At 45.6% G+C, this 15,524-nt stretch overlaps 1 protein-coding gene across 6 annotated transcripts in view; it reads right to left on the bottom strand.

Moving 5' to 3' along the window:
* Positions 1–15,524, bottom strand: part of PIAS3 (protein inhibitor of activated STAT 3) — a 38,741-nt gene that overhangs the window by 6,806 nt on the left and 16,411 nt on the right. For all 6 annotated transcript variants that reach the window (XM_030542524.1, XM_030542520.1, XM_030542525.1 and 3 more), the window contains 7 exons: positions 9,970–10,054; positions 9,154–9,204; positions 6,313–6,403; positions 4,154–4,288; positions 1,645–1,750; positions 952–1,025; positions 290–450 (listed from right to left, as the gene is read on the bottom strand). In XM_030542524.1, the coding sequence (XP_030398384.1) occupies positions 290–450; positions 952–1,025; positions 1,645–1,750; positions 4,154–4,288; positions 6,313–6,403; positions 9,154–9,204; positions 9,970–10,054 (703 nt within the window). The remainder of the gene's footprint in view (positions 1–289; positions 451–951; positions 1,026–1,644; positions 1,751–4,153; positions 4,289–6,312; positions 6,404–9,153; positions 9,205–9,969; positions 10,055–15,524) is intronic.

Genomic DNA, 15,524 nt, shown 5'->3' with positions numbered 1-15,524 from the left:
CCCTGAACACTTGGGGGCTGACAGTACAGACATGAAGGAGGCTCATGGTACAAACATGATGGGCTCAGGGGACTGCTAAATGAAATATAGAGAATTATATTTTGAAGTTCTGGGTTCAAATCCAGCTCAGGCCAGTACTGACCAGGAGTCAGGCTGGTCTACGTGGAATGAGTGGGAGTGTTGGACTAAGTTGTTCAAGGCAGGGACTGTCTGTACATAGCAACATTAAGGACTTAGCCTAAAAAGAGTTTCCAGGCTGGTCTTTGACCCAGGAACCTACTCAGCTTACCCATCAATGATCAGGCTGTCATAGGGGGCTTTCTTATCACATACAGGACAGGTCCATGTAGGTTTCTTCTCATTCATCTGAAGGTAGAGCGCCGCGTCAAAGCATTGGAGGTGGGTGCAGGTAATGGCTCGGCAGGGCACTATTAGCCTCATCTTACCCAGCTGGAAGACACAGAAAGGAGAAATTAACACAGTTTGATTCAAAGCGCTTCCACGGGGCAGCAGGAGAAACCAACAAGTTCCATTTTTTCCTATTTTGGCCCTTTCATTGAACGTGCCCAGAGAGCCCAACTTATGCCAGGAGGGGTATGTGATGTAGCATCAACTAAGGCTTCACCATGGATGGGAAAGTTCAACTTCCTTGGATCTCCCACCCTACACACACATCCTAACTGGTGAAAAGTGGAATACTTTACACAGCCTTAATCAGTATCACACAGTTTAGGCTATGCCCAGAAAATACTATATACATATGGGTATATATGTTGAGAAATTTGGATCAGCATTTCCAGCCAACTTTTACGCATGGGGAAAAGGGGCTGGTTTAATAAGACTCCCAAGGAGGAGAACCTTTTATAAAACCGGAAGAGCAGCATCCCGCATGACATTTTTAAGCAAACACTAAGTGGATGTTGAAGCATAGAGAACTCGTATAGAACCCACCGGACACATGAGAGAAACCCGTAAGCTCGTTGTCGCTATCTCGCTGTCGGGATCAGCTGTTAATTTTTCTTTGACTGAAAAGAAAAAAGTTTCTCAGGTCTATGAAAAGTGTTGGTGATTTTTTCAGATTATATATCGTATAGCATGAAGTTAGCTATCTAGGAAGTGTTTATGGTAGCAAACACATTATTTCTATTATACTAGATCCTAGAGGCCCCAATCAGGGCTCCCTTGGGCACATAACAAGAAAGATCTTACAACCTACCTTTAACAGGAAACAACCAGTGAAAACGACAGACAAAGGGAACACGCCAGCCCACGATTAGTGCACTAAGCAGCAAGCACAACCACCAGCTGCCTAGTGTTGGACAGACATCACAGCACAGAGGGGTTTTAAGGAGAGCTTGAAAGGAGGAGGGCAGCCTTGTGAATTTTTACCTGGAGCTCATCCCATGATATTACCAGCAGCCATGCCGTATAACCCCCTTCCCTCAACTCAGGTATCTTTGTTTTCGATGGCAGTTCACGCTTTTCATAAAAATGGGACTGGTTGCATGTATAATCTTATGTGTATGTGTGTTTGCAAGAGGGCGTATGGGAATTTGGGCTTGCCTTGTTTGCTGTGGATTCAGATCTATTCAGCTAGAGATCATGTAACAAGCGGTTAAAAAACGTAAAGCAGCAGCTACTCACTTAGGGCCCGGGAGTGGTCTGGGTTCCGAATGCCCTTGGCTCTCAGCTTCTGTAGCAGTGTGACTGAAGTCAGCTGTTTCACCAGGTAAACTGACAGAGAGTAGTTCTAGTGACAGAAAGACTGAGGTTAGGCCTTCTAGCCTGCAAAGCAAACTGCTAGGGAAGAGGGCTCGTCTGTTTGCAAAGCCTGGAGTAACTGTACAATGCTGTAAAAAGGGATTTTTAACAACTACTAGTGACACTTTGTACCTGTGTAACACCTTCCTTAAATGTCTATACAGGCCCCCACAAAAAATTCTGGGCTCCCACACTAGCCCTGCAGGGGGAGGCCTGGCTCCTTTCCAGGACTTGCACCTCAGATCTTTGGGATTCCTCGGCAGGTTCTACTGAGATCAGCTGTCCCTCCCCCCAGCCCCTCTGGAGTTATCCAAATTCAACTTTTGGGGAGCCTCCACAAGGGGACCAATGCTTTCAGCCATTCCCCTTTGGTAGCTGGGCCTACTGTCTACAACTTGATCTGCCAACTCACCTGCACTACGTGAATTCTAGGTGTTCAATCCACTAACCACACACAAGCTCCAGGGGACACATCACATTATTGCGCTAAACTCCTCCTACAAAGATTCCAGAGTGGGGACACCAGCCCCTTTACCCCCCTGTGGGAACAACTGCCTAGCAAGGTGCCAACCTCCATGTACATCACCCCCTTGTTCTTTTGCACACCCCGAAACCTTTTCTTGTTGGTCTCAGGTGTTAAGTCAAACATGCAATAAGGCTCTCAAATGGGTCATAGTTCCCAGCATCAGCCCAGTCCACTTGGCTATGTGCCTCCGTAGTTTGGGAACCCAATAAGGGAGTGACACTACGCAGCCAGTCTGCAGGGGGAATCTGGTTCAACTCACAAACGTTCACAAAGGTGAGGAGGTAGATATCTTCCCCCACTCTCTGGAATGGGACCAATAATTTAGCACCTATGCCCCCTGCAGGGTTCTCAAACTCCAGCCTCGGTTCCTCCATCCGGAGCCTTTTTGCATCCAGCTCCAGCTTCTGCCACTCCAACTCCAGAGCTGGGGAACTGAGCCCTGCAGATGTCCAACTGCTGCTGCAGACGCTGTGGCTACTGCCTCTGCCATCCTCAGACTCCCTCAGAATCCTGCCTAGGCCTGGACCTCTGCTCCTGGCCTCCTCATCCTGCCCAGCCCCACAACTGTTTAACTTCCCAATGCTTACCTCTCTCTCCCCGCACAGCTCTGTGATGTTCTTCCTAGGGAGGTGGTTATACGCGATTTTCTGCTGTTTTCTTTGACTAACCTTGTTTTTACTGCTGCACATCACTTATTGCAAAATACTCTCATTGGCATCCAGAATCTGCCCTTCTCCCACCCGCTGTCATGGATCGAGTGTCTGGCCTGTGCCCCAGCCTGTAACCAGTCTCTTGTGTGTGACCCCTTTAGCGTGCCAGCCCCCAAGGATCCATAGTTCTACAGGGGCAGGCCTATGGCTTCCATGACTCCAAAACAGGGTCTTTGGGTGCCAGCACTCCCTGTGTCTCTCTGGGGCTCCCTGCAGCCAGCCCAGCCAAGCCAGACTCCCGTGGGAGACTTGCGCGACCCCTTAGGGTGCCATGCTCTCAGGAAGTTATTGCAGTGACACCAGGGAGCCTTTTCAAAACAAGATAACAGTTTATTAGTCACCTGGCCTACAGAATCAGAAACTCCTGAGGTTAGCAGAGAAGCAAACGTTCAGACTGGCCAATGCCAGGACTTCACCCAGCCAAGCTCCTGTAGAATCCATCCTGACTCACTCTCTCAGGCCTGGTTGACACTTACAAATTACATCAACCTAGCTGAACCTTCTAGTGAAGTCCCAGGTCAGAACTCTATCTCTGCTCTTACCCCAGCCACCTGACACTTTTCCACTTTGTTGCCCAGCTTGGGGCCTTTGCTCTGCTTCCCTGCGGAGAGGTAGAGGGAAATGTCCTTCTTCTCGGCTGTTGGGTACGAGATGCGACTGTCCTGGCCATTGGGGTTTGCATTGTCTCTAAGGATCCTTTGTTCACATGTGTAGACTTTATTCAGTTTGTCAATGACACTGGTCTCCAGTCAGGCTGCTCATCCCCTCCCATTACACTCGGTGTACAGCAATGCAAAGACCAGAAGGAAACTGAGGCATGCACAGGGATAATACATATACTACCAAAATTCCCACATTTATCATAGTGCCACACTACAACCCTCTATTGGATGTAATCAGAGTGGCTGATCTGTGTGTCACAAGCCTTCTGCTGTTAATAGCTAATGGAGATTCTCTCTTAGCTCAAGTAGTAGGAGTCCATGCTTTCAGGGCAGGAGGTCCAGCCTTCTCTCCCTGCAGGCACCATGCAGTTCTGAATTGCTACGGTGCGCAGCACAATGACAATTAAGACCTAGGAGGCGACAGGTTCTACTTGCCCGGGAGAAACCCTTTGGCTTAAAAAGGCTTAGCACCTGCTGTGCTTCACGTCACATACCCTGCCGAACTCGGAGGACCAATTCACGATGATCGTATTGGGAACAGTTGCCGAAAGCCGCACCAAAGGAGTGATGTTGATGGGACGGCTTGGTCGTTTTGGCTCCACACCATTTTTAGTGGGCGGCAGATAGCCCTGCAAAGGCAAGGAAGCTACTTGAGATCAACCAAGTTTCCTTATAGGGTAAATGCCCTGTATGACGCACTGCAAACCCTACTCTTTTATAGCTGGCTTTATCCTGAGGTCCCCCTCCCCACCAGCGCAACAGCTGAACAATCAGAACCCCAGAGGCAACACAATGGAATTTTAACAGCAGCTAATACAACATGGAATTGGAGCCATAGTCTATGATCCGTTTTAATTTCACAACCAACTCCAAGCCCTCCTCCAATACTGACGTGCACAAAGTGTTTTCTTTTAAGCAAACAGTTCTGGCTGCAGCATTCTTGCAGGTTTTCCGCAAGGTTATTTATTTTGGACAAAAAAGAGGTGTTTCTTGTCTCAGCATAGGAAGCTGAAGGTGCAATTCAGACTACACACATTAAACCCATGCTGTAAGATTAAAGAGGTAGGGTCTTCAAAACGACTGGAGCAATGTTTCCCTGTCAATGTCTACGTCAGGAAGATACCTGGGTTACTTGTCCCAGTAACCATTTAACTGTAAAAAGCCTTAAACAGTTGCTCTTCCCATGTCTCCCTCTCACCACCAAGACATTCTTGGGCTTGGGAGCACAGCCCTACAGAGATACAAGTAAAACCTTCAGCACTGTTTGAGAAAATGGACCACAATATCATGCAAATTAGTGAAAATTCACTGCTTCCCATTCCAGCTTAGTCATGAAGGATACATTAAAGCTGCTACAGACCCTTTATGTGAGTGAGAGTATCATGCCTTGTTCAAATTCTACGCTGTTCAGGTCAGAGACCTTCTATTCTCTATTGCATACAAAACGCTTCATTAAAAGAATGTCATTTAGTTACAAAGTCAAGCACTCAAAGGTTAGAAAATGCCAGAGTTATGGTTGCCCTCATAACCTTAATACTACCACAACTGTGTGTTTATTCTGTACACTGAATGAGGTAGGAGTCCGGGGGGAGGGGGAGTAAGTCAATAAGCAATAACTATCCTAATACAATCACACACAGGACATAACTGAGGTTTCACAGGTGACTGTAAAGGCAGCATTTCATTCCTTTCAAATGCTTGGTTTTGAAACCAAAATAATCTTCTTTTAACGGAGCTTTTTGCATGTAATTTCCTAGCTTTTGGGTTTTTTGTTGTTTTTTTTTTTCCAAAAAGAGGGAAAAAATAAAACCAAATTCAATTCCCCTATTCTGCGTCATCAAGAGGGCTTTGAACACTGGATCTTCAGCACTGCAGCAGGGGGAATCTGGCAACTTCCAGGCCAAAGGAGTGTTCCAAGCCCAGAATAATAATGGTACTAAAATAAAGCTTTATAAGGACTCAACCTTAATTATGAAGAGGCCACTTCCAAGCCATAATATTAATGGAGGTCAACAAACTGGGATATTAAGGTGATGACAGACTAACCTCAGAAAGGCTCAGTTCAGAGGAACATCCAAAGGTTTCATGGGACAAATCTGAAACTACTTAACGGAGCCTGATTTTCAGAAAGCAAATGGTTGTAGGCTTTCTGAAAATCAGACCCATTCAAGGCATCTAAAGATGGGAGCTTAAACAACGAACCACCCTCCCCCTCTGAAAATCCTGGCCCCAGTGCTTATCATCCCCACTTGGATCTATTGAACTCGGCCAGAAATCTCACAAGCAGTACAGGTTCTCACGTGAGAATTTTTTAATTCTCATTTTGGGCCAGGTTGAATTACTGCAGGATCAGCTTCTCTTATGCTATTCTGGCACTTCTGTCTTCACAGTACAAGTTATAACTAAGTAGCTTAGTGTTCAATGAGAGGAACAGGTCAAAGTTTGGGTAAGTTATTCCTTCTAAACCAGTTCACAAGCATGTAACAAGATCAGTATGATATCCTAATGGCACCATTCAGTTCTTAGAGCCAACTTTGAATCTCTGATATATACGCATAGCTCCCACAAAGCTTAGTGGGAGTTGTGGTTGCAGAATTGAGGGCAGAATTTGGCCCCGCCTCTCCCATATAAGCAAGGAACAAGGTTTACTCACAGGCAGAGGGCAGAGTTTTCCATTGACCTTGACAAATAAATTAGGAGGGAAATAATCTTCTTGGGGACAGCTGGTTTCACACAAGCAAAACCTAAGAAGCGGGAGGGAGAAACTGGCAAATGAGCAGTGATATTTACACAAAATGGCAGCAAAATCTTTTCTTTAGAGAGAGAATATTTTTCAAGCCAAGCATATCAACTGTACATGAGTACACAAAAATATCACACATGCAACAAATATATTCTACACGCTCCACACAGAAAATCTATTGGTTCCAAATGCAAGTTCCATAGATGACAGCAACTAAAACCAATTATTAACGTGCACCACGCATGTTCCAGGCGGGAGCAATCAGTGATCTGGTCTGAAAAAACAAAACTCCCCAGAACCACAAGTTCAAAGTCAAGGCATGTTGTCTTAAGCCTGTCAGCCTTCCACGGCAGATAAACTGAGCTCCATTCAGTTTCCTGTGTAGGGGGCTATTTTGGATGAGGCCTTAAAAATGGATGCCCTGTCTGCTACTTTAGTAAGAGCAAAAGTTGAATTTGCCTTGTTCTCACAGTTAAAATTCCCACACAACCAGCTGTTATGAAGCACGCTTGGTGCCATATGGTTGCTGCCCTCCATCCCAGAGAGGAGTGCTCTTCAGTGGTGCAGCATCTATAAATTACTCGGCGCTTCCGGGTGAAAGGAGCTACAGAATTAAAAAAAAAAAGAACAGGAGTACTTGTGGCACCTTAGAGACTATCACATTTATTTGAGCATAAGCTTTGCTGATACAGACTAACACTACTGCTACTCTGAAACAGAATTTAAAGTAATTTTAAAATAACTTACAACCATTTGAGGAACTAAAATGGAATTATATTTCTCTGAATGTAAATCTTGCAGCAGGAGGAGAGATTAATTATTACTTAGGGTGTGTCTACACTTAAACCACTGCAATTGCGTCACTGGAGTGCTGCAGTGTAGATGCTACCTATGCCAATGGAAGGGGTTCTCCTATCAGTGTGGGTAATCCACCTTCCGGAGAGGAGGTAGCTAGACTGACAAAGAATTCTTCCATCGACCTAGCAATGTCTACACTGGAAGTTACATCGGCATAATCACAGAATATCAGGGTTGGACGGGACCTCAGGAGGTCATCTAGTCCAACCCCCTGCTCTCAGGGGTGCGTATTTTTCAACCCCCCAAGAGACATAGCTATGCTGGAGACATAGCTATGCTGATGTAAATTCCCAGCATAGGCCAGCCCTTATATTTTTTCAATGCTCATCCACCACCACTTAATATCTTACAATTGCCTTCAACAGGCGTAAAGATGTCAGCGAGAGAAACCCAGAATGGGATCGCATACAAATTCTAATCCCATTTAATCAGATGATCATGCATTTTATTTTGTTTCAAATTAGGCTGCACTGCCAAAGAGAGACCACATCCCACACTGAAACCAGAGACTTGCCACACAGTCTTGAGTCAAATACGACACTGGTCTGCTTTTTGTTAGGACAAGCCCTGGCGTGTCCCACCGAAGCAGATCCTTGCCACTACCATGTCAGAATCTGTGCCTGTTGTTTTCTAACCTCTCCCACTGCAGTCTCTGCAGCCCAGACAAAGAAGGATAAAATAGGGGTTAGACTTCTCTCTCTTGTACTGAGGCATGGGAAGTTTTCAAGGTGAGGCATGTCTGAGAAAGTTGGGCCCAGATGGGGCTCCTATGATACAATTCTCATTTCTAACTCCAACATTAAAGTTTGCCAGCTAAAGGCAATAGTTCTCTCTGCGGCAAATGAGAAGCATTCAAACACCACAGAGGTTGTACAAAGGCTTCTTTCTCGACGCTAATGGAAGATACTGTACCCCTACAAAATATGAAGACGGGTGCTGGTTAAGACTGGTAGGCCAAAATAGATAGATAGATACATTATAATCCATCTCTGGTGGGTTAAGTACAGGTGAGGTTTCTACCCATCAATATACAAAGCTTGTCTCAGTCACACAGGTGAAATTTATGAGAGAGTCTTTCTCCCTAACTCATGTCAGAAAGAAAGAGGGCTGTATGTGTCACAGTGCTGTTTATGAACAAGAATGGAGCAGAGCAAGAAGGAAGAGGTTAGAAAGCCTCTAATGGAAGGGACGTAGATCACTAGCTTGTTACTGAAGGGTCAGCACCCCACAGCCGGCTGCCGCAATTTCCCAAGTATCGCTTGTGAAGCTCCTTGGGATATTTAAAATAACAGGCACTTTACGAAAATGCAAGATAGTTTAGAAACAGTATGGAGGAGTTATGAACAGAATATTGCAAGTTTAAAAGTAAGCTATGAGTTTTGCTTCCTGCTGCACTTTTAATAATGATCCTGTAAAAAGAAAAAACCTTTTAAAAAGTGTTTAAAAAAGGAAAGAAGAAAAAAGGAGCAGATCAGGTCTACAGAAACATAAAAGCTGGTTAAAAGAGCAGGATTGGATCGCCACCAGGCAGAACTCCCATGGCAGTCCATGACGACTTTGCCAGTCGGCTGCAGCGTGGAACATTAAGGAGGAAGAGCAGAGAGAACATGCACTCAGTCTCCTAGATTCTCACAATGACCCTGCCTGGTTTAGTGTCTGACCCTGGCTGCCTCTTCTCAGGATGAGCCACCCTGATCTAAAGATCTTCGTCTCAATACAGCACCTAAAGTTTCAGAATTCTCCGAGCTTTTAGATATGCAAATCCAAATAACTGAATGCTAAGGCCTGATTCCCCAAAATTATGATGTTACAGCCAAAACAGCGGCTCAAAGAAAAGGGATTTGGTCATTCACTTTTCAGATCAAGATGACATACAAATGTTCTACCTCTTACCTTAATTGTACCTGTACAGTGTAGTCACATTTGGCACCTGGTAAGATATCTCTGCAACAGAAAACATCTCTTAAATGGCTGGCATTGCTTATTAGGCAAAATGATAGTCACATGATTATAAACGTCTCATTAACCATGATATAATAATACATCTTTTAGTACTAATAAAATAAGTGCCCATGTTACTTTCTGCTTTTGGTCACTGTTCTCGCTAGCAGCCAAATCCCCAAACTGGGGCGTACAGCAAAATATTGCTGAATGAAAGAGAGAGAACAGACACACGGTGGAGAAAGAAGAGGAAGAGACTTATTCGATCATCCAATCCATTCCCCTGCTAGTGCAGAGATGTTTCATGTGCTAAAAGGGATAAAGCAAGCCAGCCAGAGTACCAGCAATGCAAACATGATCCTGAGGCCAGTTTTATGTGTTTTTATCTGGTTGCTACATTAACTCTGATTTGTACACAAAGTCAATCCCATTATACAGACTTGGAGTCAGCTCTTCAGCTTCTGAAAGTGGGACAGCACCACTGAGGACAAGGCAGCGACGAAATTTACACCAGCTGAGGATCTGGCCCAGGATTTTATTCCCAGTTATTGCAGTGAAAGTGCTCATGGGCACAAGCTTCCTTTCCCATGTCACCTGACCTCCTTGTCTTTGTTAGTCTCAGCCACCAAACCGCTTGCCAAATTTTTCCTCCCCATTCCCCTCCTCTGACCCAGCGGTACTATTGGAGGCCAAGTGAAAAGCCTGCATAAATGCCATATGCAGCACACATTGGGCAGACAGATCCTGAACCGCCAGTCATTTGCTTACCGAGAGGTGAGAATCTGTTGAACTTGCTGAGGTGTTAGCGCAAAGGTGAAGTGTGCCTCTTCAAACCGCTGACTGTTCGCAGATGCTGTAGGAAACAAGAGGAGGAGGTGGTAAACATTATCTTGAACCCAAGGCTGAGATCTCTCTGCTCCTGGAAGGATGGTTGGTTGTCAGCAAGGCGTTCTTAAAAAAAAAGAACAAAAACTCCCTCCCTTTCCACACATAAACTGATCTACGATTATGTAAGAACACATTGCATGCAGTATAAATACAGCGCAGTCCTTAGTCATAACGCTCATGGACTTCAACGGTAGTTGTGCACACGCAAGGATTGCAGTCCACACCTCACCAATTATTCTTACTTCAGTGCACTTCTAACATGCCTTCCAGTCGGGGGCTCTCTAAGAACATCACAAACACCAGGCAACATCGCCCATGCAAGGTAGCACAGTACTGTCACCAGCATTTCACAGAAGAGGAAACTGAGGCACAGAGAAGCAAAGCAGCTTACCCAGAGTCAGTCAGTCAGTGGCAGAGCTGAAAATAGAATCCAGGAGCCCTTGCCTCCCAATTTCCTGATCTAATATCTTCAACACATAACTTCCTGACTAAGCAGTAATGACCAAGGTGCATGGCACTTCCTGGGACTTAAGAGATCAGGTTGGAGGAGTGAATGGGCCAAGACATGGCTAAGCAATCCCAGAGGCCATTAACTACCCTGGAAATTATAGTCATTATGTAATTATAGTAGGAGCACACTCCCCTAATAAGAAATAGACCTTTTCCTTACCTTCCCCAGGTATAAAGCCACAGACAAGGTCCTAAATAAATCTAAAATACAAAAACAGCTGTGCACTTACCTAAAATACAAAACACAAGGAGAAACATACGTAAGGGGTGAACCAAGTACTTTATGCAGCAGTTACTGACACGGAGGCAAATTTTACGGATAAGCATGGTCCTCCTGAGAATTAAACTCTACTGACTTCAAGGGGAGATATCACTTCTGATCTAGTGCAGGTATTTTCATTTCATCGACCCTAGTGAGGAATTTGCCTTTTAAAAAAAAGTTGCCTTCAATGTAGCAGACCACCAGTAATGCAAACTTTGTGCTTCTAAAATAAGCAGGAGCAGAACGTAAGCTCAGGTAACCTACAAGACAGCAGATCTTGTAGGCGTTTCAAACACAAAGCACTCTGCTGCACTCGCTCTAGGTTTATCCCACAATTCCCACTGGAGTGATCCCAGATGGACAGCATCCCTCTGGATCAGGACAAATCAATGCCACGCACATCTACCACGCACGGCTTTGCTTGTGTGGGCAAGCTGGGCTGCTTGTTTATTCCAACCAAGAGGTGGTTTTACTGGGCCAGGGTATCAGACGGATTTGTAAAGAGCACTGGTATCACATTTAGGAGGAGAAGCATTACATAAATTCAAGATAGTTACGTCAAATCTGCTGTACTGAACTGTGGCAGATGTTAGTACATACTGCAACATGCACCACAAAAGGACTCTGACCACATTCCTAGGCACAACACCCCCCTCATCCCTACCTCCCCAAGAACACAGTTAATCCCACTCTAAATTCTGCTAGAGAGGATTCCACCACAGGGCTAGGAGCTTGCTTCTCCAATTTCTTGAAGTTGGAGAATGTGAAGAATGTGAGGTCTGAGATACAGAAACTTTCCTCTGCAGATGGCCTGCCAGAACGTGTGCCAGCCTCCAAAAACAGGCAAACTGCCCTGGCAGCACAAACTCCAGCTCTCTGGAGAGGTTTCTGACCTTGTCTTAACACTTTCTGTCCTAGCCTTCCACTCCTCAGTCCTGGAGCAAGATCAAGGCCCTGCTCCTGCTCCAGCTGAAGTCAATGGCAAAACCGCTAACTTGGTGATAGCAGGACCTAGGCCAAGGTCCACGAATTTCACCACTGTCTGTCTCTCTATCGCTCCTTTTCTATCCAATACAATTGCTCAGTTCAGAGCCATCCTATAACACAGAGGTGCTCAAACTCTGTTACGCAATAGCAGCTTTCCAGGCCCACTGGACCACACAATTTGCAGACATTTTTATCACAAGAGAGTCAGAATCGGCACCCTCGGTGGCAACCGCCACACACGGAAAGAGGAATGAACGAACTAGGAGTCCTTCTGTCTTGATTCTGTGGCTTCTATTCCAATCTCATCAACCAAAATCTCCACGCCATACAACAGACTCAGGTCTTCAGGGCAGGAATGCTGACTGTCTGAGTATCTATTGTCCTGGCCAGAGCTGCATTCGGACTCCTTCCTCTGTCCCAGCTCGGAACCTCCCTTCTGACAAATCCCGGGGTCATCTTTAAGGCTTTTCTCCAGTCCCTCACTGAATCTCCTTTCTTCTGCCTCTTCTGTCAATATCACCAAAATCCACCTCTTCCTCATGGCTCCATTGCTGAAACCCTTCTCACTGCCTTTCTTTCTAGTTTCACCCCAACTATATCTCTGGTCTCCTCTATTCATTATTTATAGGTGTTACTAGAGCATTCATCACCTTAGTATCTGAGCACAAACAAGAATGAATTGATCTTCACAATACCCCTGAAGGTTAGGTCAATATCAGGGCTTAATTTCTTAGCCTACGTCCACACTACAGCTTTAAATCGATATTAATAAAATCGATTTTATAAAACAGGTTTTATAAAATCGATTTTACGCGTCCACACTAGGGCACATTACTTCGGTGGTGTGCGTCCATGGTCCCAGGGTACCATCGATTTCCGGAGCTGTGCACTCTGGGTAGCTCAGTAAAAGAATAGGACCAATAACTTCGATATCCGTCCACACTAACCCTAAATCGATTTAGTAATATCAATTTTAGGGTTACTCCTTTCGTTTAGCTGGAGTACAGAAATCGATTTTAAGACCCCTTAAAATAGATTTTAAGTGCCTTGTAGTGTGGACGGTTACAGCGTTAAATGGATTTAACGCTGTTTAAATTGATTTAACGCTGTAGTGTGGACCTGGCCTTAGAGTATCTTCTAGAGCCCCCAACATGCTATAAGAACTACAGGAGGGTTGAAAATATTTACTCAAGCTCTGCTCCGGACAGCTCTGGTTGAATTTAAGCCCTGGTCAATATCTCCAGCATGCAAAGAGAGGCAAAGTGACTTGTCCTGGAGCAGAACACACCTCTCCAGAGTCTTTAGTCCTATGCCTTAATCACAAAGCTGTCCCTTCCCACATTCTTTCAATCCTCTTGCCTTATTCCTCCAGTTCTGTGCCTTCTATCATGCTGTCCCCTACATCCAAGATGCTCTCAGGGACCTCATCCACCATCTTCCCTCTTTCAAATCTCTCCTGAAAAACTACTTCTTCAATCACTCCTCTCTTCTTATCACAATTCTTCCTTTCCTGACCTTATTATGAAAGTGCCCAACAAGCTACATAGCTGAAGTTGCACTGAGGTTTCCACTTAAAGCAGGAAGTAAGTCCCCTACATAAAAATACACAAAACTTTGCAAACATTTTTAGTTTAGAAGAAAGAAGCAGCTAATTTTCAGGGTGGCGGTCACATTTGCTAGATATCAGAATTCAGAAAACAGATTTGTTTTTTACTGTATGCTCCTTGGCGCAGGGTTTATTTGTTTAAAGCATCAAGAAGTTTCATGATGCTCTAGAAATAAGTCACCTCTGCTCCAGTGAGTTGATAACACGCCTGTATGGCACTACACGTTTCAGAACCGGCCAAGCAAATTGAGGTCTTACATTCGACTTGATGGCAATTCTCTGCCAGTAACGCGATAACTTTTCAATGCCATATTCCCAGAATTTTGGAATTGATTGAAATGTTAAGGTATCACAGGGCAGAACTCTATTGATTTTGGGGAGAATAGGAAATCAGAAAGACGGAAATGGGGGGGGGGATACTGAGCCCCTTGCATCTGGCTATCACACTCAGCAGCTTCAGAGGCCTCCCTAATTGTCTACAGATCAAAAAAACTGGTTGATGGAAGCCATTTGCTTGTCCCCTCGACTCCCATCTCAGCTCAGCCCGTGATGCCAAAACATTTTTAAAACGCTGACACCCTGAATGACTTTCCTCCCAGACAGAAAGAAAATTAAATCAGATTGGTGAAAGGGAAAGGGGGCACAAGCCCTAATGGAGGTGGAGAATGTGGGACCCTAGTATGGGAGGAGGGGGCAAGGGGACATTTGGCAGAGGAGGCAATGAGGAGGGTACACACAGCTCCTGGCATGGGGGCGGGGGAAACGTGGGACAGTAACAAGGGGAGGGGGAAGGGGGGCACACACATCTCCCAGCATGTGGCAGAGGGGGAATGGGAGAGAGACAGAGAGCCCCTGCCATGGAGGGGAAGGAAGGAATGAGGGAGCATAGAGCCCCAGCATGCAGGGTGGGAAGAATGAGAGAAAAAGGTATGGGGGAGGGAGAATGGGAGACCCTGGCATGGGAGGGTCACACAGAACCCCTGGCCTGGAGGGACAAATTGTGAACTCTGACATGTGGCAGAGGGGGAACAGGACTCACACAGAGCTCCTGGCATGAGGGCGGGGGTTGCAGCAAATCCCTGAAATAGAGGGGGATGGGAGGGTTCACACAGGGAGCCCATGGGAGGGACCGGAAGGAAAAAGAAGCCCCATGTGTGTGCAATGAGTGTGAGCCGCCCCCCGCCCCTCAGTCATACAGAATTTAAATTCAAGTAGCAATATTCAAGTAAGAAGGCTTGTCCGGGGGGAGGGGGCAGATTATTTTGGCAAAGAGCAATAATGAGTTCTTCTGCAACATGAACATCCCAGTTAAGGAAACCACAGATCGCCTGGGAGGGATAACGGAGCCAAAGTCAAGAAAATACACTTAAAAAAACCAAGCATCAAGTTGATGAGATCTTGCTGTGCCAAGAGCAGGAATAATGAAGCCAGACATACCTCTCCCCCCTGCAGCAAACACTACCACATTTATGTGGGGAAAAATACCACACCTGAATCCAAACTACAATCACTCCAACGGCCTAGGCCGGGTCAGGCCAGTCTGCAGAGAAGCAGGGCTGTCAACACATGACCTTAATTAACAGGACAGGTCGCACAACTTACAGCTTCAAAACAGGCAATAGACTCTGCTCTTCCTGGGCCTGATCCACACCCCATGAAGTCAATGGGGATCTTTCCACAGACTTCAGTAAGCATTAGCTCGAGCATCCTAAAGAACTTCACAGATATCAGCAAAGAGACACAGCCATCCCTCCCCGCCACTTTACAGACGGGAAAGCGTGAGTTCTTTTCAACAGATAACGTTATCTTTTTTATGCATGGAAAATGGCTAGCACTTCGGGAAACAAATATGCAACTTATCTAATGTCTCCCAGCTAGTCAGAGGCAGGGCCAGGAACAGACATCCCAGGGTCAAAGGGGTTTGTAGGGAATCCCCCAACTGTTGTCTCTATTGGCACCCTTTAGACTTATAAGGAGGGCTCACAAGGTCTTGAAGTTGAACTGCCACAGAATTAGCCTGACTGTGGTCACCCCACCACTGGCAAAGAGAAAGAGACTGTTCCAGCTGAT

This window comes from Gopherus evgoodei, chromosome 24 (genome assembly GCF_007399415.2).
Source record: "Gopherus evgoodei ecotype Sinaloan lineage chromosome 24, rGopEvg1_v1.p, whole genome shotgun sequence".
NCBI classification, from domain to species: Eukaryota; Metazoa; Chordata; order Testudines; family Testudinidae; genus Gopherus; species Gopherus evgoodei.
This window is presented reverse-complemented; position numbering and strand designations above follow the sequence as displayed.